Below are 23,100 nucleotides of genomic sequence, written 5' to 3' on the forward strand. Positions count from 1 at the left end.
AAAAAGAAACTTAGTTATGAAAGTTTTTTTATCCCTTTTTTTTTCATTTTCCTGGAATAATCACTTTACAACATTCTTTTAAACAGAAAGTCAGTTAAACTCTCTTGGATATCATCGACTGGTTCGTTTTTCACCTGTGCAAGTGGTTAGGCCCGTCCTCCTCTTTTGTTTCCTTTCCAAGTTTCTCAATCCACCCACTATTGTAATTTTTGTTAACTTCATTAAAGCGGTCTCTAAGCCAACTAATATTAAATTCAAGTTTCTCGGCCAATCTTATTTTGCCTTCCCATGTACTAATCAGTTCCACAGACACGTTGATACGTCGACAATGATTCATATCTAAAACTGTATTCATTATATCAGTAACTAAACTATTATATGACGTGGCTGGCAAAACTTTGGTCGAAGCAATGTGCTCATATTTCAACCATATCCTTCTATATAAAAATGCTTGTCTTCTCAAAACTATTATATGACGTGGCTGGCAAAACTTTGACTATTTAATGATTCTCATCACAGACATCAACTCCTTGGTCTTTTGAGAAAGGTTTTCCAACATCTAGATACACTATTGTATGAGTATTCGAGGCCACCTAAAGAGGCCAAAAGACTTGTAGTTATAATTAAGCATAATTTAAGCACAGGATGAGTACATGGTATATTACATGCTAATAAAAGAATAACCCAAGAGGGAGGTGAAGGCTCAAGTCAGAAAATGGGAAAAAGAATCCGTGTGAAAATGTGGCAAGAGCTATCAACTTTGATAATCCTATTTACATGGATGCCGACAGTCAACCTGAAAACAGTGTCTACCAGAATGCACCAAAAATTCAAGATCATAATCACAACCGAGCTGGGGACTGAGACCAACATTGCAATTCTATAACCATGTACCGACAAGATGCAGGGAAAGAAGACCAGGTAATCATCTTCATTCATACTCAAATCACTTTTCAAGTTCATTTTTTCTCTCGGTTGTTAATTAAAAAATTTACAATTTTCCCGTCGCGATCTTCTTTTCTTTAACTGTCTAAACCAAGTCTTTGAAAATATGAAAGTCTTAGCCTTTAATTTCCAATGCATTGGCCAAAAAGACACTAGAGACCATCTAAGGCATTGTATCCATAGAAATGACCCATACATATTTTTCATCTCAGAAACCAAATCCAAAAAAATTAAAACAAACTTTTATTAGACACTTTGGTTTTCTTAATTTTTGGTTACAGTCCTCTATTGGTATCTCTGGAGGCATTGCTCTCATATGGAAGGATGGTTTGGATGTGAATATAGTCAATGAACACAGAAACCAAGTGAGGTAATGGTTACAACTGGTCCTCAAAATGTGCAGTGGTTACTAACTTGCCTTCATGGAAGTTCAAGATACCAGGAAAAGAAAGATCTTTGGGAATCCATCACTTCAAGAAGCCATAACATGGAAGTCTAGATAATCATAGGGGATTTAAACATCACCATCAACTCTCAAGAAAAGATTTCAAATGCAGTTTCATCTCAGTCAAGCATCAACAAACGCATTTAAATAGTGGCTTCTTCAAGCTGATTTATTAGATGTGAAATTCTCGAGGTATCCAGACACCTGGAATAACCACAAACAAAATAATCAACTTGTTCAAGCTAAAATGGATAGAGCAATTTCCAACTCAAAATGGCATGAAATTTTTTCACTCAGCAACCTTATACAATCTTGCAGCTTTCGGGTCAGATCACTCACCAATCCTGCTTCACACCAACCCAGCAGAGAGGGACTTCAAGAAACCATTCAGAGTATATGAAAACTAGATTCAATAGGACTCTTATAAATATCTAATTGCAAGATCCTGGGCTCATCCACAACAAGGTTCTGCATCCTTCCAAATGGTGTCAAGATTAAAGCTCACCAAAAAAAGAAATTCAAAAATGGAACTATGAAGTTTTTGGCAATGTGACTCAACACATTAAGGAAGTAGAGAAGAAAATCCAAGATACTCAAAGTAATCAGAAGACAATCAATGGTAGTGTCATGGAAAATCTTCACAAAGAACTCAGATTCTGGTACAAAATGGACTCAGATATGAAATATCACAATTCTACAGAAAACCTTTCAAAGAAAGAAAGCAGAAAAACCAAAACTTCCACTCAAAGGCAAATTATAGGAAAAGAAGAAATCACATTAATTCTCTTAAAGATGACATGGGCATATGGCATTCAGAAAGAAATGATATAAAGAAGCTTCTCACCAATCATTCCAGCACTATCACAACATCTTCAAATCCTCAAAGAAATGAAGAAATATTAAGCTTCACTACTCTCGGCTTAACAGAAGAAGACAACATCATCTTAACAAGAATCCCATACATGGAAGAAATAAAAAAAATATTGTCTTTCAAATCGGAGCTTGGGATGCTCCGGGTCCGGATGGTTTTCAGGAAGAGTTCTATCAACAATGCTGGAATGTAGTAGGTAATGATGTCACTCTCATGGTTCAGATTTTTTTAAGAAATGGATATCTCCTTAAAGAACTCAACTATACCTTTCAAACCCTAATACAAAAAATCGATTGTCCTCATACCCCTTCAAATTATAGACCTATAAGCCTATGCAATATAAACTACAAGATAATTTCAAAAATCCTTGCCAACAGACTCAAGCCAATTCTCCAGAAAATAGTTTCTTCATTTCAAGCCGCTTATGTTCTAAGTAAAAACATCTCAGAAAACACCATAATATCCCATGAAATTGTTGATCATATGAAGAAAAAAAAAAGTAAGAACAAATATGGTGAGGTTGGGATAAAGCTGGATATGTCGAAAGCCTTCGACAGAATAGAATGGAAATTCTTGTTAGATATCATGAAGCAACTTGGATTCAGCAACAAATGGTGTCATATGATAAATCAATGCATAGAAACTACTTCAGTATTTGTTCTTCTTAATGAGTATTCATGCAAGCTTTTCATTCCATCAAGAGGATTACGGAAGGGAGATCCAATCTTTCCATATTCCTAGCTTGATTGAAGAAAACACTCACCCTATTAATATAATCATGTGCATTATAAACTTTTGCACAAAATATAATATTTTAAGTTCTGAAACTAATTCTTCTTGCAGGCCCTATGTTAGTAAAACCTTGAAAAAATGGGAAAAACTACAAGAAAATTGGTGGAAACTAAATTTTGATGCAGCTTTTGACAAAGAAACAAAAATCTGGGGTATTGGACTAATATTGAGAGATTGTGCAGGGAGATGTTTGAAGGCCTTGGTGAAAGTGACAAAAGCCAGGGATGCTGAACAAGGAGAAGGTTTAGCACTCTTAGAAGTTGTGGAATGGATTAAGAGTAAGGGATGGAAAAATATAATCATAGAAGGAGATTGCAAGTATGTCATTGAAGCTGTGACTTCAAATTCATGCTAAATCTAACTAGCGGGACCATAATCTTCTTTCGGATATAAGTAGGATAATAGAATCTATTAGTAATATTAAGTGTGTGTTCTTTCCTAGGTTTGGTAATGAAGCGGCTGATGGTTTAGCCAAATATGCCGAGAAATATAATTGTAATCAAGTATAGTCTGAGTTATTACCAAGATGTATCCTCTCTATTCCGGAGAAGACAACTCTATGTAACATGTTTGCTTTTAATAATGACTTTACTTTTATGATTAAAAAAAAATAAAAAAAATGAAATAAAGGACTTGCATTTTGTAAGTCCAAAATCTTATAATATTCGGCATTTATGAGGGTGAATTTTGGGTTACAAATAATTTTTTGGGTCTGGGAGAAATTTTGGGCCACCAAGGCCCAAGCAGAGATACAGTCACGGAGGCTAATAGCATTTTTGGATGGCAATCCTAGTATGTTCAAATACGATGTGTTCGTTTGATCTTCTGTGACTGGAAGAGGACGCAGTTCACATATTTTTTCCTACTTCGTGATGCCAATTTGCCTGACTTCAACCCTGTAGGAAACCGATGCATGATCCATTTACAACCCTTTACATTTCAGTCGGTAATATAAGAAGATGCACCCTAAGTGTGAAATTACACCAGTGGTTCATAGATGTGCTTGAAAGTTTGAACGATACAGACTTGCATTTTGTTTGTGAAGTCCAAAATCATATGATATTCGACATTTAGGAGTGTAAATTTTGGGTTACAAGTAATTTTTGGATCTGGGAGAAATTTTGGCCCACCAAGGCCCAAGCAGATGTACAGAGGGTAATTGCATTTTTGGACGTCAATCCTAGTGTTTTCAAAAAAAAAAAAAAAAACATCAAAAAAATAAATAAAACACAATGTGTCCGTTTGATCTTCTGTGACTGGTGTATGTATATCAGAACACAAAACAGTACAATGAATCGTAGAATCATGGAAGAGGAGGCAGTTCAAAATAGATGCATCCATTTACAAGGAGATGCATCCTAAGTGTGAATTTACACCAGTGGTTCATGAACGAAAAGAACCCGGAAAAAAAATTGCTCGAAAGTGCATCTATGAAACATATAACCAATCTCAACTTGACTAAAATTCCAAAACATTTAGACAAACAGAAATGCTAACAATTCTAAGACAAAAATTGATGGAGACTGCTGCAACCTGCAAGGAAGTTATCAAACACTAAGGGTTAGCTTGAGAAATGCTGATTGATCAATCTGCCATCCCGACTAGGGTCGCCAAGCATCAAACCAAAATCCAATAGCGTTGTAGTAATAAATAATACTGAGACTCCTCTTTGGCAACAGAAAAGAAAGTAAAATCTGTTTGTGTCGGATCACAGTGAGACTGCAACAGTACATAAAGTTGACAAAGAGTAGTGTTAGCCAAACAACATTTGATATAAAATGAAAAGCAAATAACCAGAATGGTGGCTGAAGGTATCAAAAATCAAAAAGAAGCAGTAACTAGAGAGAATATACTCCTAATTTGATAAAACATCGATGACTGTCACTGAATACTTCTAGAGAAGATTCCTTTACTACATTCTTTCCTCACATTTTCAAGCTATTTAAATTTCTTCAAGTGTTATTGCCTCACAGGAAGCACGCAAGTAAAGCTAAGCTCGTTCTATGCACCCAATGGTGGCAAGATACCCATTCCAAATCATCACAAACCTTAAGAATTCTTCGCAATTTAACAGTTTCAATCTTTCAGTCATAAACATTCAAAGCATTACAGATATCCTTCTCTAATACATGCAGAATCTCGTATAAAATCAGAGCATTACCTCCTCTTTAGCTGCCATTAACCTAAAGATGACCTACTCATCCTTGCAGTAAATACGAGCATCCCAGTATAACCAAAATGACAACTGACAAAAAGCATGATGTTATATTGTTAATAATGAATGGCTATGTTTAAGACTCTATAAAAAAGCTAGAAAGTCCATTAAAGGAGCTAGGCTCATCTTGGCAGGGCAACATGCACATGATCATTGTTGAATCCAGAATCATAAAAAGAAGACAATGACACATATAGGAATGAGATATACCTGATCCATTAATTCTCTGCAGGACCCAGCGAGAACCTTTCGGCAAATTTTAAAGTACTTTCTCAGAGTACGCATCAACATAGGGATTAAGTTTCACAAACATGACAGTCTTCGCCTGACCACCTGTAACATAGGATATTAGTATTACAGAAAAAATGTGAAAGCCGAAAAGATGGATGAACTATGAGCAAATTTACCCGCCTTCAAGAACTACAAACAAATCAAAGAACATGTCATTCAGATGTTTTTTGTTCTAACTGTTTCAAAGTATAGGAAGCTACATCTAAAACTTCCAGAATTAAAAAGATCTTCAGTAAAGATGATTAACATGGTGAAAAGAACATCCTCACTAAACCAGCTCCTAGCTATGTAGGCCTCAAAGCCATGTATCTATGAGGTGCAAAAGAAGCGGGTATTAACCGATCCTCTACGGCCTACACTTCTACTTTATTACAATTTTGTTTTCTCATAATAGGCCTGTAAATTCATAAATTAAATAACAACAAACTTACCTAGAGAGCTCTGAAGTACTCGAGTTAGTTGGCTATCTGTGTAAGGTACATGATCGTTCTTTTGGGACAGAGAAAACATAACGTCGCCAAGGGAAGATAATGATTTGCTAATATATTGTGCTTCCCGGAATCTGCCTCGAGTTACCTGATGAGAGCAGTCAACACTTCCACTTCTAGCAAGATCAACTAAGTGGAGACTACCACGCAGTGTGGCCTCTGTAACCAAGTCCGTGCATCGCACATGAACTGTAAGAATACTGTATAAACATTTAACTGATATAAGAACTCAACTCTGTGATGGAATTTCTTAAACATGTGTAAGTAATTGAGCAGACTCAGCTCACAATTTGACTGTAAATCTGAAGGTGCAATATACAAAAACATGAAGTCAAAATTACAAACCTGTGCGATCTAATACTTCTTTCATTGAGAGCAGTGAGACCTCTTGCCTGTTTTGCTAGTCCTATTCGCACGAATTTCAGGACATCGGAGACAGATTTAACAGGGTGCATGCTGGCGTCAGGAACAGTTAACCCATTCGGTTGCGAGCTAGTAGAGATTCTAGTGTGTACCCGTTAAGGGGAAAATATTCCACCACACATAAAAGGATACTTTTCATTGAATTTTGTTATATAAAACTAGACAGGAGGGGGTGAAAGATGGAGAAAGATATTTTCATCAAAAAGAAGAACACAAGAAAGAGAAGAAGTCCAAGCACAAGCGAAAACTGTCGATATTATTGTCATGTCCTAAGAATCTGAAAAGTGTTCCTTCCAAGATCCAACCACGCCCTACAGTTCAAGTATAAGATACTTAACTAGAATAAAAAAAGGTGAAAAATAAGAACTGCATCCAGGAAAGAATATACATGTCTAACATACACCTATATCCTTCTAAGAGAGAAACTTATCAGTTAAAGTAAAGGATACTTATTATGAGAGACACCCATCTGTAGCAAATCGCGGACCTGTTCATTATAGATTTCAACCATTTCAACATCAATTTTATGTGAAAAGGAGCTTCTTCTATTCCGCAACATTTGGAAAAGAACATTAAGGGCTTCGACATGGATACCCCAATCCTTTGTGGACGATGCATCAAGGCCAGTCTGAAAGACGCAATTTCCAGTGAATAATTTAGTTATTTAGTCAATAACAGGAATTTCTATCTTGAATACCAAGACTTGTTGTAGTGTGAAGAAATCAAGAAAAGTTCACATACCTTAGTGTTAGTCTTCTCCCAGCCTGACTGACCGAAAGCGAAAATGCATACATTGTAACCATCAATAACAGATCTTATCACTGGTTGTGTATCTAAAAATACTTGCTCTGAAAATAGCAATGAACAAACATGGATGAGTCAAACTCGACAACAACAGACGCACTAAGCAAGTCAAACAAAGTTCTGGTTCTAGAAAAAAATTGAGTACCATCAGTAGTTGAACAACCTATGACCATCATCTGTATGTACGGAAGGGTTTGCAATAACAACTCTCCATCCTTGCCAATGAGCGGTATGATTGTCTGATTTTTGTCTGGGCATGGTCGTACACGACCATACACTCTAACATTTCCTATCCAAGAAAACATACACAGGTAAGAAAAACAATTTAGAGCATGAAATTCAGATTTTCTGTATTTAAGCATTGGTACCTTTTGAGTCTAGAAACTCATCGTACAACCTACAATTCTGGTTAAACATCTTCCGACTCTCCACAAGACAAGAGCGACAAGTCTCTTTAGCTGTATTTTCTAGATTTTTATATTTTAAACCTGCACCACAGAAAAAAAAGATAGTAACAAATGAGAAATCAATTTATGATGGTGAAATTCTATTATGATAACTACTTAAGCAAGATATATACTTCCACCATAGTACCCATGTCACTAAAGTTTTTATCATAGTTCTCCATTACATTAGCAATTAACAACGTGTTGCACAGCCATAGAAGTTTGCCTTAATTCCTGTATTGTCTTTCAAAACCTTAGTAATTACAAAACACAAAACCCTTTGAAATTATTAATTTAGGGGGGATTTTACTACCTGAGAAAGTTGTAAATGGTAGTCCATAAAATTCTGAAATGCCTCTTCTGTCTTATACCATTTCTCAACTTCATGTTTCGAAACTTCTTTGAGTTCACTCAACTTGGGAGACAGTGCAAATAGATTTTTTGTGGCTATCGCAAATTAAGCAAAAAAAATAAAAAACAAGTATTAGTAATTCATGATTAAGACTGATAATTTAAAGAAAAACTCCCACACTTACTAGAATCAAATAGACGAAAGAAGTGGATCACAGCGAAGTTTGGATCATGAATGAGATTTTTCCATGTTTTAGTAACCAATTTACATTCTATAAGGGTTTCAGTGGGTAGACGCTTGAAAATGGCTAATGTTATCTCAACAGGGAGAATGTTGAAATAATCCATCGGGTTCAACCACTGGATTCCACCCAAAGGAATACAGAAATCTAGAAGAAGAAATTAGGTAATAGACTATCCAAAAATTGATGCAAGCACTTATACTCTAGATCCATTTCTCTCTATTTTTTAATTATATCCTAAATGCGATACACATTTTTATATATAAGAAAAAAAACACACATACAATACGATCAATTTTTTTTGGTTTTGTTATTTGTTGAAATGAAAATTTCCGTTAATGGCTAAAGTGTATAGATTATGATTGCGGCTCAATTTAATTTGCAATCAACGTTTTTCAAGAATCGTTTTTGATAGGATAAATTTCATAGAATTCTACAAATATCTAGATTTGTCATACTTGGTTGTTATACAATTCTCCAGAAATCTTGTTTTCATAACGTTTTAGAACTCTACGAATCTCTACAAGAATTAGGCTAACTCTACAGAACTCTGCAAGTATTTTTCCAACTCTGTAGAACTCTCCAAAAATTGTTATTTTTCATGACTCTTTTTGAATCTATGCAAATATAGAAAAGTATTTATTGAGTAAACCCCCGTAATTTCTTGGTTTGGCAGGCCCGGTGGATGGTCAAAGTTAACTTTCGGCAGTGGAAAACGGGTTTATCAACTCCTTCTGAGACGCGGTGTACAAAACCTTTCATTTGAGAGTTTGCTCATCCGTTTTGATGGTTTGCTATAATGGCAACCGCAAGATGAAACTTAGCTTATATAAAGACAACTCTCTTTATTGATGTTTAGAAAATCTCTCAAAACTAAACACAAGCTCTAATCTTGCTCATATGATCAACCACAACTTTGGTGATCATATATATATAGAACTATGAATTCCTTTTCCTAGTCCTATTACCTTATTACATGTCTTTCCTTTTCTTAGAACTAGATGACTTCTAATTCCCTTAGGATTACATCAATTTCCTAATCTTGTCATAACCAGCTTGTTAGTGACTTCTATTTTGAAGTTTAACCAACATTCTCCCCGTTAAGCTTCAACCTTACCCGTGACATATCTTGTACTCCAATCAATTGTCTCATTTCTTCAAACTTGATCCGAGCTAATGCCTTTGTCAATATATCTGCTTTCTGCTCAGTTCCTGGTATGTGTTCTACGTTAATGACCTCCTTCTCGATGCATTCTCGTATGAAATGATACCTTTTGTGAATGTGTTTCGTCTTCCCATGAAACACTGGATTTTTAGTGAGTGCAATTGCAGACTTATTATCAATCTTGATGAGAACTTTTTCAGGTTCTCTTCCTTTGATTTCACCCAACAGTTCTTGAAGCCATATTGATTGTTTAGCTGCTTCTGTTGCAGACATAAACTCAGCTTCACAGGATGAGAGGGCTACAATGTCTTGCTTCTGTGAACACCATGTAATAGGTGCTTCTCCTAGATAAAATATATGACCAGTTGTACTTTTTTCCATCATCTTGGTCAATATTATGACTGCTGTCACTATACCCAACAATTCCTTTTGATCCTCCTCGACCATACTTCAATCCATAGATGATTGTTCCTCTTAGATATCTCAATATCTGCTTTATTACATCACCATGAGACTTGCGTGGACTCTGCATATAACGGCTTGCTACTCCCACAGAGAAAGCCAGGTCTGGTCTTGTGTGTAACAAGTATCTAAGGCATCCAACATTTCTTCTATAACTCGTTGGATCAATCTCAGCTTCTTCTTGTGCCTTTGAAACTTTAAGTCCAAACTCCATTGGTATCTTAGTTGGATTAAAAGTTTCAAGTCCTGCTTCTTTCAGAATTCTCCTTGCATAAGCTTCTTGTTTAATCTGAATCCCATCTACTTCTTGATGGACTTCTATGCCAAGGTAATAAGTGAGCTTTCCGAGGTCTGACATCTCAAACTTTGATGACATTTCTCTCTTGAACTCATTGATCGCCTTAAGGGAGTTGCCAGTCACAAATAGATCATCTACATAGACTGCAATTACTAGTAGTGTCCCCTTTTTTTCTTTTCTGTATACAGAAGTTTCTTTAGAACATTTTATGAATCTCATTCACTTTAAGATTTGATCTAACTTTGTATTCCAAGATCGAGGAGCTTGTCTTAGATCATATAGAGCTTTTGATAACTTATAAATCTTATGCTCTTGTCCTTTTACTTCAAAACCTTCTGGTTGTTCAACATACACATCTTCTCGCAATTCACCATGTAAGAATGCTGTCTTAACGTCTAAGTGGTAAATTTCCCATGAGTTTGATGTTGCTTCTGCTATTAAGAGACGAATTGTCTCTAGTCTAGCAACTGGTACGAAAACTTCATCAAAGTCTATGCATGATTCTTGAACGTATCCCTTAGCTACAAGTCTTTCCTTATATTTGTTGACAGTACCATCAGCATTCCGTTTTATTTTGAAGATCCACTTAAGACCAATCACTTTTACCCCACCTGGCTTATCAACTAGAAACCAAGTCTTGTTTTTGTTGATTGAAATAATTTCTTCTCTACATGCTTGTGTCCATTTAGTCGAGACATTTGCTTCCTGGAAATTCCTTGGTTCATCATTAACAGAAAGTAGCATAATCTCACATTCTTCTGCAGCTTGAAGAACATAATCCTCCAGATACTGTGGCTTTTGTATCTGTCTTGTTGATTTTCGCAGTGGAATGGGTTGAGTTATTTCATCGATCTCCTCTTCTTCTTCTTTTTCTACTTCTTCGTTATTCTCAGTGTTTTCAGTATTCTCTTCTTCTTCTTGATTAACATCATTGTTTCCATTGGTATTGATGATTATGGGTCCTTCGCCTTCATCAATTACTTGACCCCATCTCATGTGAAACATTCCTGGATCCCTACTTGGTCCATCATTAGTTTCTTTCCAGTTCCAGTTTGCTTTTTCATCGAATACCACATCTCGACTCACTATTACTCTTTTCGTTGTTGGATTGAATAATCTGTAAGCTTTGGATCCAGGCTCAATTCCTAGATTCACAAGAGTCTGAGATCGATCATCCAGTTTCTTAAGAGTTGCAGAATCAACTTTTGTGTATGCTTTGCAACCAAACACTCTTAAATGATCTATGTTTGGTTTTCTCTTTCGCAAGATTTCATATGGAGTCATGTCTTTCAGAGCTTTCGTAGGTATCCTGTTTATTAGGTATGTGGAGTGTCGTACAGCTTCTCCCCATAGATAATTAGGGACCTTCATAGCCTTTAAAGAACTTCTTGTCATCTCCATTAGAGTCATGTTTCTCCTCTCCACCACTCCGTTTTGTTGTGGTGTATATGGTGCTGTGAGTTACCTTTTGATTCCATTTGACTCACAGAACTTGTTGAACTCTAAGGAAGTGAACTCTCCTCCTCTATCAGTTCTAAGCATTTTGACATGTGGTAGTCCTCGAACCATCTTGTTTTGAGACATTGCCTTTAAGGTTCTGAAACTTATGTGTCCTAACCTTGCGTGCCACTTCCATGTCTGATCTTCCAGTCTCATATTCAGACACAATGACCTTCCAATCATGAGACTTATCTTGTAGAGTTTATTCTGTGAGCGTGAGACTCTAACTAAAAGTCTTCCACTTGGGTCATGAACTGTTAGATAATCTTGTCGCATTCTAACATCACATCCAACTTCTGTAGCTTGTCCTAAACTTAGAATGTTGCTTTGTAAGTTTGGGATGAAGTAGATGTTTGTGACAAGCTTCTGTTCTCCGGTCTTTCTCTGAAATAGAATTGATCCTTTCCCTTCAATTTCTACAGAAGATCCATCCCCAAACTTCACTTGTCCTTTGATTTTCTCATTGAGTTCAGAAAATTAGTGTCTCTTACCATTCATGTGATTGCTGGCTCCATTATCTAAATACCAGATTCCTTCTTCTCCATCCTTTGATTCGTAGTTCTTTGGTATTAGTTTCCCTTCGTTTAAGAATACAATTTCGTGCATGAAAAGATTTGTATCTGATTCCCTTGTTTCATTCTTGTTTGCTTCTTCCATCTTTTGTATTCTTTCAGGGCATACAGAGGAGAAGTGTCATGGTTTATCACATCTGTAACAAATAATGTTTGATCTATCCTTCTTTTCTTTCCCTTGGTTTTGATCATTCTGACTTGTTGTTCTATCTTGTGAGTTAAACCTTCCTCCCCTTCCTCGGCCTCTGTTTACTCTACCACCTCTTCCATGACCTCTTCCTCTTGTCGCAGAGTTTTGTTGGTAAGAGTTTGTGTACAATAGTTTTCCTTGAGTTTCTCTATTGTTTTCTTCATCAAGGATTCTCTCTTCATATGCTTTCAATCTTCCAATTATATCTTCATAGCTAGTCTTCTTTAAATCTAAGACTTGTTCAAGAGAAGCTATGATATGAATATACTTGGATCTTGGTAAACTATTGAGAAACTTCTTTACCAGTTTATCTTCATCAATGGATTGTCCAAGTGACGTAGCTTTTGAGGCTATCTCTGATAGCTTTCCTGCAAAGCTATCAATAGTATCAGTGTCTTTCATCTTCACTCTTTCAAATTCAGACATTAAGGTTTGCAGACAGGCTTCTTTAACTCGATCAGCTCCGAGATTACGTGCCTTTATTGCATCCCAAATTTTCTTTGAAGTTTCCTGTTCACCAACTTGTAGAAAAAGACATTATGTTATTGCTTGAAAGAGTAATCCAATGGAAACATTGTTTTTGTCTGGGTCCAATGTACCAGGATCAATTGTTTTCCAAACTTTGTACATTTTCATCAGTACCTTCATTCTCATGGCCCATACTGTGTAGTTTGTGGCGTTGAGGATTGGAACTTGTATTGATGGTGGCGTGAACTGTTTTGCACCCACAATGGTGGTTTCGTTTTCCATGGCTCAGAAACAAGCTCTGATACCAATTAATGGCAACTGCAAGATGAAACTTAGCTTATATAAAGACAACTCTCTTTATTGATGTTTAGAAAATCTCTCAAAACTAAACACAAGCTCTAATCTTGCTCATATGATCAACCACAACTTTGGTGATCATATATATATAGAACTATGAATTCCTTTTCCTAGTCCTATTACCTTATTAAATGTCTTTCCTTTTCTTAGAACTAGATGACTTCTAATTCCCTTAGGATTACATCAATTTCCTAATCTTGTCCTAACCAGCTTGTTAGTGACTTCTATGTTGAAGTTTAACCAACATGCTAGCCTCACCATGAATGTATAATCACCAAACCAAGCTGTTTGATAGACTTATTTCCTGTATAGGTATGTTTTATTTACAATCTACAAGCATATTTCTTTGAAACGAAGGGAATATTATTTTACTTTTTTTTTCCTAACATTATTTTATTGATTATTTAAAAAGTTACATCATAAATAACTCAAGATCTAGGAGTAGATATCGATGCAAATGATGATAGTATTCAAATTGTAACTTTAACTTTTACATCATAAAACTAAAAGAAGTAGATTTTGTGACCTCCTTCTTTTAGTTTTGATGTTTTACAGTTTTACAAACACATAGAGGTTTATTCCGCAATAAAAAATTAATATCTAAGATTATACGGGAGGGCTCATTTCAGACTTAATAAGAAGTTCATCGTCAAATTCAAAAATGACTCTCTCATGATTTAAAGATGATGCCACGAGACCGTTTTCTTTGATGCAACCTACTCTAGATGTTCCACTTTATTTCCTGCTATCAATCCTTCATCGAAGTGTTGTCCTTTTACTCCAAAAAATTCCGTTCACGAATAAGTAGACCAAAAGTTGGTGGTGCATTTTAGTGTAAAACCACTCGGTTCGTGAACCCGATACACTAGTTCTAGAAACTAGATTCACACTTCAAAAATCATGGTAAACGAACCGGACAGAAAAAATGTAACATATTTTTTCTATAAGTACTTATTAGGAATAGCGCTCAAATATGAGTACAAATAACAATTCGATATTAAAACCTCCTTGATTTTAACACATGATTCCATGAGAGTATTTCTTTCTAATTTTTTTTCCAAAAATAACAAGATTCAGAGAAAATTTACTCCAAATCAAGAGAGAATTCGAAAATACCAATGTTTTAAAAATGTGAACAAAAGAATAATCTATATTCCTTGTATTACAGCTCTTCAGTAAAAGTGCTTGGAGACAATTCTTAGTACTACATAAATCACTTCTTTTGTTACAAAGAATTTTCTTGAAATCTCTATTATGAAAACATTTTAATTTTTTTCTTGATGATTCTGTTTCACACCATTATTTCAAACAGTCAAGATATAGTTTTCATAAAAAATCAGATCATGGTTCATATATTCTGAGTAGGGGGTGCGAATTGGGTTAGGTGGTCGAGTTAGGCTTGGCCGAGGAACGACCGAGCTATAAATCATTGACTAGATTACCCATAGAACACGTGGAACCCATGGAGGCGCTTCCCAAGTATGCACTAGTTATACTCCTCGGCTTTCCTGGGTTTTCCGGGTTGACCCAAGTTTAACTAGACATAACAGAAATGACATTTATGTTAATGCAATAATAATTTATTTTATTTTTTTGTAATAATAAGATCTAATTACTTCATTTATTTTAAATTTCCAAATAACTGAAGATTATTTACAATAGTATAATTTTTTTCTTGTAGAATTATTAATTAGATAGATATAATTTACTGGAAATTTTTCAGGATTGGAAACAACGGCTAAAATTACTTTAAAAAGATAATAATACCAGTTATAAAATAGTTTTATATAATTATATTATAGTTCTTCGGGTTGGTGGGTTGCTTGGGTTAGAGATATTTGTGCCCGTGCTTGCTCAAATTGAACCTGGGTTTATAAAATTTATGCCCAAGCTTGCCCAAAATTTTGATATAAGTTGTCCATGTCCACCCAACGTTCGGGTTGGACATAGGTTGGGTGGGTTGATCCAACCCAAGTCCCACCTATAGAAAATTAAGCAAAAAAAAACAAGTATTAGTAATCCTTTAATGGATTAGTAGATTAATGGGTTATTCTTAAAAGGAAAACTCTTGCACTTACAAGAATCAAACATACGAAAGAAGTGCATTACAACGAAGTTCGGATAATGAATGAGATTTTTCCATGTTTTGAAAACCAATTTGCATTATGTTAGTGTTTCAATGGGTAGACGCATGAAAATGTTTAATTTTATCTCAACATGGAGAATGTTGAAATACTCCATCAGGTTTATCCCTCGGATTCACCTAAAGGAATACAAAAATCTAGAAGAAGAAATTAGGGTTTTTCTCTTTAGTTAGAAAAAAATTTGATTCGGCCAATTTGGCTAAAGTTGCAAGCCTAGGCCTATTAGCCTCTATCTTGTGTACAGGCGAGAAGCAGAGGGATCGACTCCCACCAGGGAGCATTTTCTTTTCTATTTTCTTTGGTCTTTTATATCTCGGATTTCCGAAAAGGCGACAAGTTAAATTTTTGCACTACTACCTCCGTTTCTAAAAGATAGGCTTGTGTTTTCTAATTATGGCTAGCAAGCCAACCTGACACGTCCATTAAGGATATGCGGTCTTTTTAGGGTCTTCACCAATGTCATGGTCATCAAAGAACCTACCAACAATTGCCGAGTATTTTATTAAAGATGAATGGAAAACACTTTCAATTATAGCAACAAAACAATGTGGATATTTTACTTGTTGAACGACCTACAAGTTGATATGGTAAAGTCATTCAAGTTATATAGTGACAATCTTAGCGCTAAGGGTGTAGCTCTATATCCAGTCTTCCATGCTTGTGCTAAGCACACTGAGTTGGACTACCATGTTGTTAAGATTCTTGTTGCTAAGCATAATATCCCATCTACAATTGGTTTACATCTTTATTAGAAGGTTTTCGTTTTTTTTTTTTGTGCAACTTCAGTTCAATCTTCTTCATGCACCTCATTAAATTGAAGGGAACGTAAGGACTGACACTTGAGCAATTTTATTTTTTTTCTCCCTTAAGATAAATATGTAATAGTATCTGATCGTTTCAACAATTACTATTAGTTTCTGTTAGTTCAGTTACAACAAAATAGTTAGTAACTTGTTATGATACGTGAGAGTGATCCGTCCTTTATAGTCTTAATTGTCATGTGACTCGACTACTATACATACATGAGTCTGAGTTCACTTTTTTGTTATTTATTTTACTGGAATTGTTCTACCACAAGTTTACTAAAACCTGATCCAACATTTCTGAAATGACAAAGGTACCAAATACACCACAATCTTTTCGATATCCACCTATAAGTCTGATACCTTCTGAAAAGGCGAGGGTACCGTACTTTTCATTAAGCAAAACAAAAGAATATGCAATTTAAATCAGCTTCTCTTAACAGGAAAACGATTAATAAACATGAATAAATCGTTACCTTACTCTTCGATATGACAAAATAAGATTCGAGATGATCAAGTCTTCATATCATGAAAGATTATCAGAGTAATTATTTCCTCGGTTTCCACAAACACTCTTCCCACAAAGATATAACGTTTAAGTACCAATTCAATATAAAACTTTCCCCCGTGAGTTGTTATTCCCTGCAATACAAAAGAGTAACAAATAAGACAAACTTTACCAGAGAAAGGTCGACAAAGTCTCAGCTTTTACGTTGCCAATAAAAAAAAACTAAAACCGGAAACTCATATGTATACTACATACACAATTTATGAATATAAATCGATAATAATGTAATTGTGACTTCATACATGAGTTTTATCATATCCACTTATGATCATTTGATAAAAGCATCCATACATATTTAGATCCGAAACCTTCTTACACCAAAGAATCACAACATAATAAGAGATATACATAGATGAAATCGGAAATGTTAAGGTATGATCAAAACCGAAACAATATCTCATAAACCGAAAGCAAAAGCAAAAAAATAATCATTCACATTAAGCTATGAAATCGTAACCATCAAAAGAATGACACAAAAAATTTAAAATAAAAACTTAATCATTCATATTATTAATAGTTTGAATAAATTTTACATAAACATTGAAATAAATCCACAATTGATTAGTTTATTCATGAAAAAAACATAAAATAAGAATCAAATCTTATGAGTCTTTTGATGCATCTTTTTCTTCATTCTTTTGCCCTGAAAGAGTTTGCTTGGTATCTTCAGCGACATACCTCAGATACTCTACACCACTTTAAAAAGTTCGTAAACTAGTCCTTGAGGTCACTACTCTTCGGGATTGACATTCTTGATTTTTCAGTACCTTTTAGGGTTGTGAAAACTAATAATATGCAATATTATTTACTGACCAAAATTAGATATTTTCGGTATACCAAGAAATCTCAATGAGTAGAGACAGGAACTTCATCATAACATTCTTGTGGTGATCAAGAATTTCTGTAACAAACTCAATACCATTCGATGAGTTTAAAAGATTTTCGTAGAAGCTTTCACGATTTCTTTCAGCATATAATATTTCTTTAAGTAGTGCTATTTTTCTGATCAGATCTAAAACTCCATCAAGCAGGCTAAATGCATTCACCTTTGAAGACGATGAGAGAAGAATTATATGATGACAGATATCAACACAAGTTGTAAATCTCTCATTTTTCAAAGAATCAAGATACTTTTAATCTTATAGTGTCTGTTTGGGAGCTTGGAAATAGAAAACCACATCCCAAAAAATTTCATATTAATTTAATTTATGATAACCTTGTTATTGGTTAGTTTCATTGTCTAAAACTCTATCCTATTTGGGTTACGTTAATGTTAATTGGTGTTTGTTTGACACCTACTCCAGAAGTAGGCTAACATAAATGATTATTTTAATTAAAAATAATAATTATAAAGTATTAAATATTGTATATAGAAATAAAAATAATTTGAGAAATTAAGACGATTACCTATTATACATCAAAATAATTGTGTAACCCAGATGAGGATATAGGTATCTCTGGTATTTGGGAGAATACCAAAACCCATTTTTTTGGCTTCCTAAAATCAAGAAAGGTTTAATAATCCTTATCCAAGGCTTGAATTATATTGAGATAAACACATTTTAATCATTTTTTACTGGATAACCCAAACAAAGATGGGATATCCAGGATACCAAACACGACCATAGAGACAATGATCACTAACAAATTCACCACAGATTATCCCATTCACATTATAGAGAATGTAATATGAGAAAGTTTGTTAGTGAAGACGAATTCTGACAATCTTTCTCTCAGGTCTTCTTTAGGTACCATTCATCAAAAAAAATTCTACTTCGAAAATAGCTCTAAACTTGCGCAAGGGTCCAAGTTTTTATATTCATTTTCGAAAACAGAAATTCATCCTTTTCTTGAATACAACATATATATTTTCGGAAACAAGAAACTTTTATTATCTAAGAAGATACAGATCCACATGTGGGCTTTTACGAACCGAACCGATCCACAAAATATTAGCATAGTATAAAAGAGTGACATCAAATCATATGACACAAACATAACACAGCAGGCAATATGAGTCATGTTTGAAGAAAGAGTTTCAGACATAAAAGTACAACAATTCTTAATATCACAAACTCCTTTTAGCCTATCATTAGTTTCAAGGAAACCGTTATATGGTGAATGCATATTTCTACTTCCAATAGAGCAAATGAGAAAAGTACTTCTTTTTCAGGTCCTCAAAGGATTGAAGTATTTTCTTAAAACAAATTATATTGAGATATAAGTTTTTACCGCAATATAGTTTTCTTAGCAGTACAAAATTCCTTATCCTATTAGAAAAGCTTTGTGTTAATAGAGAATGGTCGATAGTTTTTTTTATTCTCTATTTGAGAGCACATTTCTCTTATGATGTTTATGAAATCCAATCCATTAGGACTACTTGTGAGAACTAAAGACAAGTAGGCAAAAGTTACAAAATTCACAAAACATAGGATTTCATTTCTCATAGTAGTATAGATGTATACATTGTAAGAATTTGAAACAGTTAAGAAGACTTTACGTAACTCATTCAAATTAACGTTACAAAGAAAAATATTTCTTGTTGAAATGTATAGATTCCTTAGTTTGACAAAAGCAAAAGGAATATTTGGGTTGTGTCTCACCTCTAAGAAAAAGATTCTTGGGATATAGCTAGTCTTTATCCAGTTCCTAAAAGGTCATTGGAACGAGAGTGTTTCTTTATTCATGTATTCCACCATGAAAATTTGAAGTCATCAAATCTTGATGATACAATAACTAAATTAATTACAGGTTTCTTCATAACCATTTTAGGTTTCAGATTTATAGGTTGGACCGCACCAAACACATATTGTTAGATCATTTTAAGTTTGCATGTTCTGATACCAATTAAATGACGAGGGTACCACCACTATCGCTTTTTGATATCAAACTATAGGTCCGATACCTTTTTTGATTTTCTATGAACAAACAAGTCGAGGCAATACAATAACAAGATAATCACTTGATAATAGTTATGGTTCACGACCGATTTAACTGTATGATCAATATCAAGTGCGTGCACTTATCGAATGTCGGAAGCGCAGGGATACTGAAGAAACGAAGTGAACTAGGGTTAGTTGCTTGGTCTCAACTATACAAAGTTGGTTTAGATTTTGTATAGCGGCTTAATTATGAGAGTATTCAATTATGGACTAGATACCAGGGTTTTTCTGCATTTGCGGTTTCCTCCTTAACAAAATCTTGTTGTGTCATTTACTTTTTCTTTCCACAATTATAATCGTTTTATTATAATTTAAAGTAAATTACACAAACATTAATTCTGTATTACTTGATAATGATCCTATAGAGTTTGGTTAAGTCCGAACCTATAACAAAGTAATCACACTTTAATTATTGTATTGTCTCGATTTCGTATCCATAGATGATCGCACAAAGTGTGAATACCGATTTGTTGTAGTGTCTTGACTTTGTCCATTGACAATCACTTTCGGTAAGAGGACTTATAGGTGAAAAAGTTAAAGATTGTGGTATATTTGGGTACCCTCGTCTCTTATAATGAAAAATGGGAGAATGGAGAAGAAAAACCAAAAGAAAGAGAGATGTATGATGGATGTGGCGGTGGTTGTGTTGGTGGAAGTATAATAGCATGACTCATGAGTATGAGAGAGAGAAACATCAGTTAGGATTTTAGTATGAGACAGTGAAACATGATCAACAACCAAGCAGGGGTGGAAACAACTATATTGACTATGCATATGATTTTTTTCGAAAAAGAGGTGAGAGCAAAACCAACCTATCTCATATATTATATATATGATATCTCCGCTCATCTTCATCTTCCGAAGCCTCAACACCAACCTTCACATAGGAGCATAGGTTGGAAATTATGGTTGCATCATTGTCCCCGAAAAATCGAAGTTTTAGTTAGCTAACAGAGCACCATTTTGTTCATTAAAGATTGAAAGGAAATTTCGTGCTGGAGATTCCAACTGCATGTACCTGAAGGTATAATAGCTACTCAAACATTCTAGTATGAGTATCCCAAGATAGTTGAGATTACATCCAGAAATTTTCTCACGCAAGGTCACCTCAAAGTGATCTATCATGCGGAGGCTGACAACAACTTTATTTGATGCACATTAATCTAATCAAAGATCAAGCATTAACCACTAAAAAATGTAATAAATCATGAGCCAATATGTTTAGAAAATTTAGAAAGCCACCCATTTAATGAGTATGGCATCTTGAAGATGTTGATTTGGCAAAAGAAGGTTCAACCATACAAAATATATATTAAAGCATACAATTATGTACTCTAAACTTCAACAACATTGAAATGAAATGGAATCTAACAAAATTAGGGGAAATTGGGGAAAATTAACTACAGAGAGATTGATATGAAAAGGAAGTAAGAGGGGAAAAAACTTACAAAAATTAGAGGTGACTGAATTTTCTATATAATCACTTCTTGATTTTCCTGTAAATCCCAAAGGCAAATACACAATACCTGTGGTCATTGAAATATCAACTCCACAGGGAAGGAAACCAGAAACCTAATTACACCAGACACCTTCCGGAAAGATACGAAGGACACCCACATACCAGAATAGGACATGACACCAAAGTGAAAAAATAAAACCCATAAACTTAAACAAAGAGTAGTTTGTTCAAAACATAAGGGATACAATTTCTCTCTCCGCGACACCAAGGGTTCTACACGTTTAAGCACACCGTGTTACCTTGTACAAAGCAATATCACATATTTAGTACAAGCCTAAACAAAAGGGTGACACCACAAACAAAAATAGAAAGAAAAAAACAAACGAGCTAAAGGTCACTGGAGTACTGCCTCCCAATTATATACAAAATCCAGAATTTTTATCCCCATAACAAACTATTTTGAGGTTGGCAAAGCAACAGGTCTATCTTAATTTTCAAAAAAAATAAAATACTCTAAGCACTAAGTAAATAATTTTCAAATATCAGATTAAGTGAAAGAAAAACTGAAACAAATTCGAGTATTATGTGCATTTCTAATTCACTCTTTATAGTAACAATTTATAATCCAATTTCTGGAACCCTGATACCCAAGTTATATTATACAAACGCGTTAAAAAGTTACCCAACTTATATTATGCAACCAAGATGAAAAAATATGAAACTTATATTATGCGACCTTTTAAGAACTCATCGTATGAAACTTATATTATGAAACGTTTCTTACCCAATTTATATTATGGATAGGGCTGTTCATGGTCGGTTTCGGCTCGGTTTCCAGCCAAACCAAAACCGAAACCAATACTATCGGTTTCTAAGAATGTAAACCAAACAAATCGATTAACCATTGGTTCGGTTTCTTAATGGTTCTAGACGGTTTCGGTTAATTCCAATTGGATATCGGTTAACCGGCTACTATGTCAGTTTCAGGAAACTGACAGTTCAAATCTAAAAAAGAAAAACATAGTTCAAAGATTTTCAAACCTACCTACATTCACGTTCCATACACAATCCAAATTCATAACATTCTTAAACACAATTCAAAAGATAAAGACTACATCTTCTTCAGTTTCACCAAAACTTATATAATAAAAAGTAAACTAAGCTGGTTCTACCTAAGCATCCACAGTCTGCATATCAGCTAAACAACATCGACACTTTCCATGCATCCACAAAATCAACTGATAGCTTCAACTTTCCAGGGTTGCTGACTGCATTAATCAACTAACATCAATCATTATAATTTTATTAATCAACTAACATCATTATAATCAACTGCATTAATCAACTAATATCCACAAAATCTAATTCAGGTATATTTCTACTTATCATGAATTACCTTGGTACTCCTTAGTCCTCAACATCATCATCTGTTATGTTTACGAACATGGATTTAGAGAGAGAGTCCAAAAATTCTGCAATGAACAATTGCACGATCAGTAGTATACAGTGAGTGTCCAAAAAATCTACAAACAAATTAACGAATGAAATAATACCTGAACTAACTTCCTCTTCTGGTCCCAAGGAAGAAATATCAAGATCAATCGGCGTCTTCAACCAATTTTGAGAACAAATCAATGCCTCAACTGTTGTGGGAAGTAAAGAACTTCGATATGGATCGAGAATACGCCTCCCAGTGCTAAAGGAAGATTCGGATGCCACTGAAGAGATGGGTATAGCCAATATATCTCTTGCGATTAGTGCCAAAGTAGGATACCTAGTCGAGTTCGTCTTCCACCAACCTAAGATATCAAAAGAAACTTTCTCTTTCCGCGGTTCTCGTTTCTCTCTCAAATAAGTCT

General features: G+C 34.6%; 1 protein-coding gene and 1 long non-coding RNA gene across 2 annotated transcripts; both read right to left on the reverse strand.

Moving 5' to 3' along the window:
* Positions 1–4,369: 4,369 nt before the first annotated feature.
* On the reverse strand, positions 4,370–8,643 carry LOC113355259 (kinesin-like protein KIN-14K). The gene is made up of 11 exons (XM_026598075.1): positions 8,257–8,643; positions 8,034–8,167; positions 7,869–7,954; positions 7,643–7,762; positions 7,420–7,563; positions 7,212–7,318; positions 6,920–7,098; positions 6,393–6,551; positions 5,991–6,247; positions 5,479–5,601; positions 4,370–4,772 (listed from the first exon to the last, which is right to left on the reverse strand). Exons 3-10 carry the CDS (start codon positions 7,900–7,902, stop codon positions 5,528–5,530), a joined length of 1,074 nt encoding a protein of 357 aa, XP_026453860.1. The 5' UTR covers positions 7,903–7,954; positions 8,034–8,167; positions 8,257–8,643; the 3' UTR covers positions 4,370–4,772; positions 5,479–5,527.
* A 13,815-nt stretch (positions 8,644–22,458) lies between these two features.
* LOC113362254 lies at positions 22,459–22,859 on the reverse strand. The gene is made up of 3 exons (XR_003365660.1): positions 22,795–22,859; positions 22,638–22,713; positions 22,459–22,509 (listed from the first exon to the last, which is right to left on the reverse strand). It is a non-coding gene; the product is annotated as an uncharacterized LOC113362254 (long non-coding RNA).
* Positions 22,860–23,100: the final 241 nt, after the last annotated feature.

The sequence above is a fragment of the Papaver somniferum genome, chromosome 3, assembly GCF_003573695.1.
Source record: "Papaver somniferum cultivar HN1 chromosome 3, ASM357369v1, whole genome shotgun sequence".
NCBI classification, from domain to species: Eukaryota; Viridiplantae; Streptophyta; class Magnoliopsida; order Ranunculales; family Papaveraceae; genus Papaver; species Papaver somniferum.

Excerpts from the sequence above, each read along its gene's own strand:
- LOC113355259 (XM_026598075.1), bottom strand. The coding sequence starts at position 7,902 with ATGGAGAACTATGATAAAAACTTTAGTGACATGG. Across the intron at positions 7,763-7,868 it reads TAAAAACTTTAGTGACATGG|GTTTAAAATATAAAAATCTA; the intron begins GTACTATGGTGG and ends TCTGTGGTGCAG. Across the intron at positions 6,552-6,919 it reads ATGGGTGTCTCTCATAATAA|AATCTCTACTAGCTCGCAAC; the intron begins GTATCCTTTACT and ends GGTACACACTAG.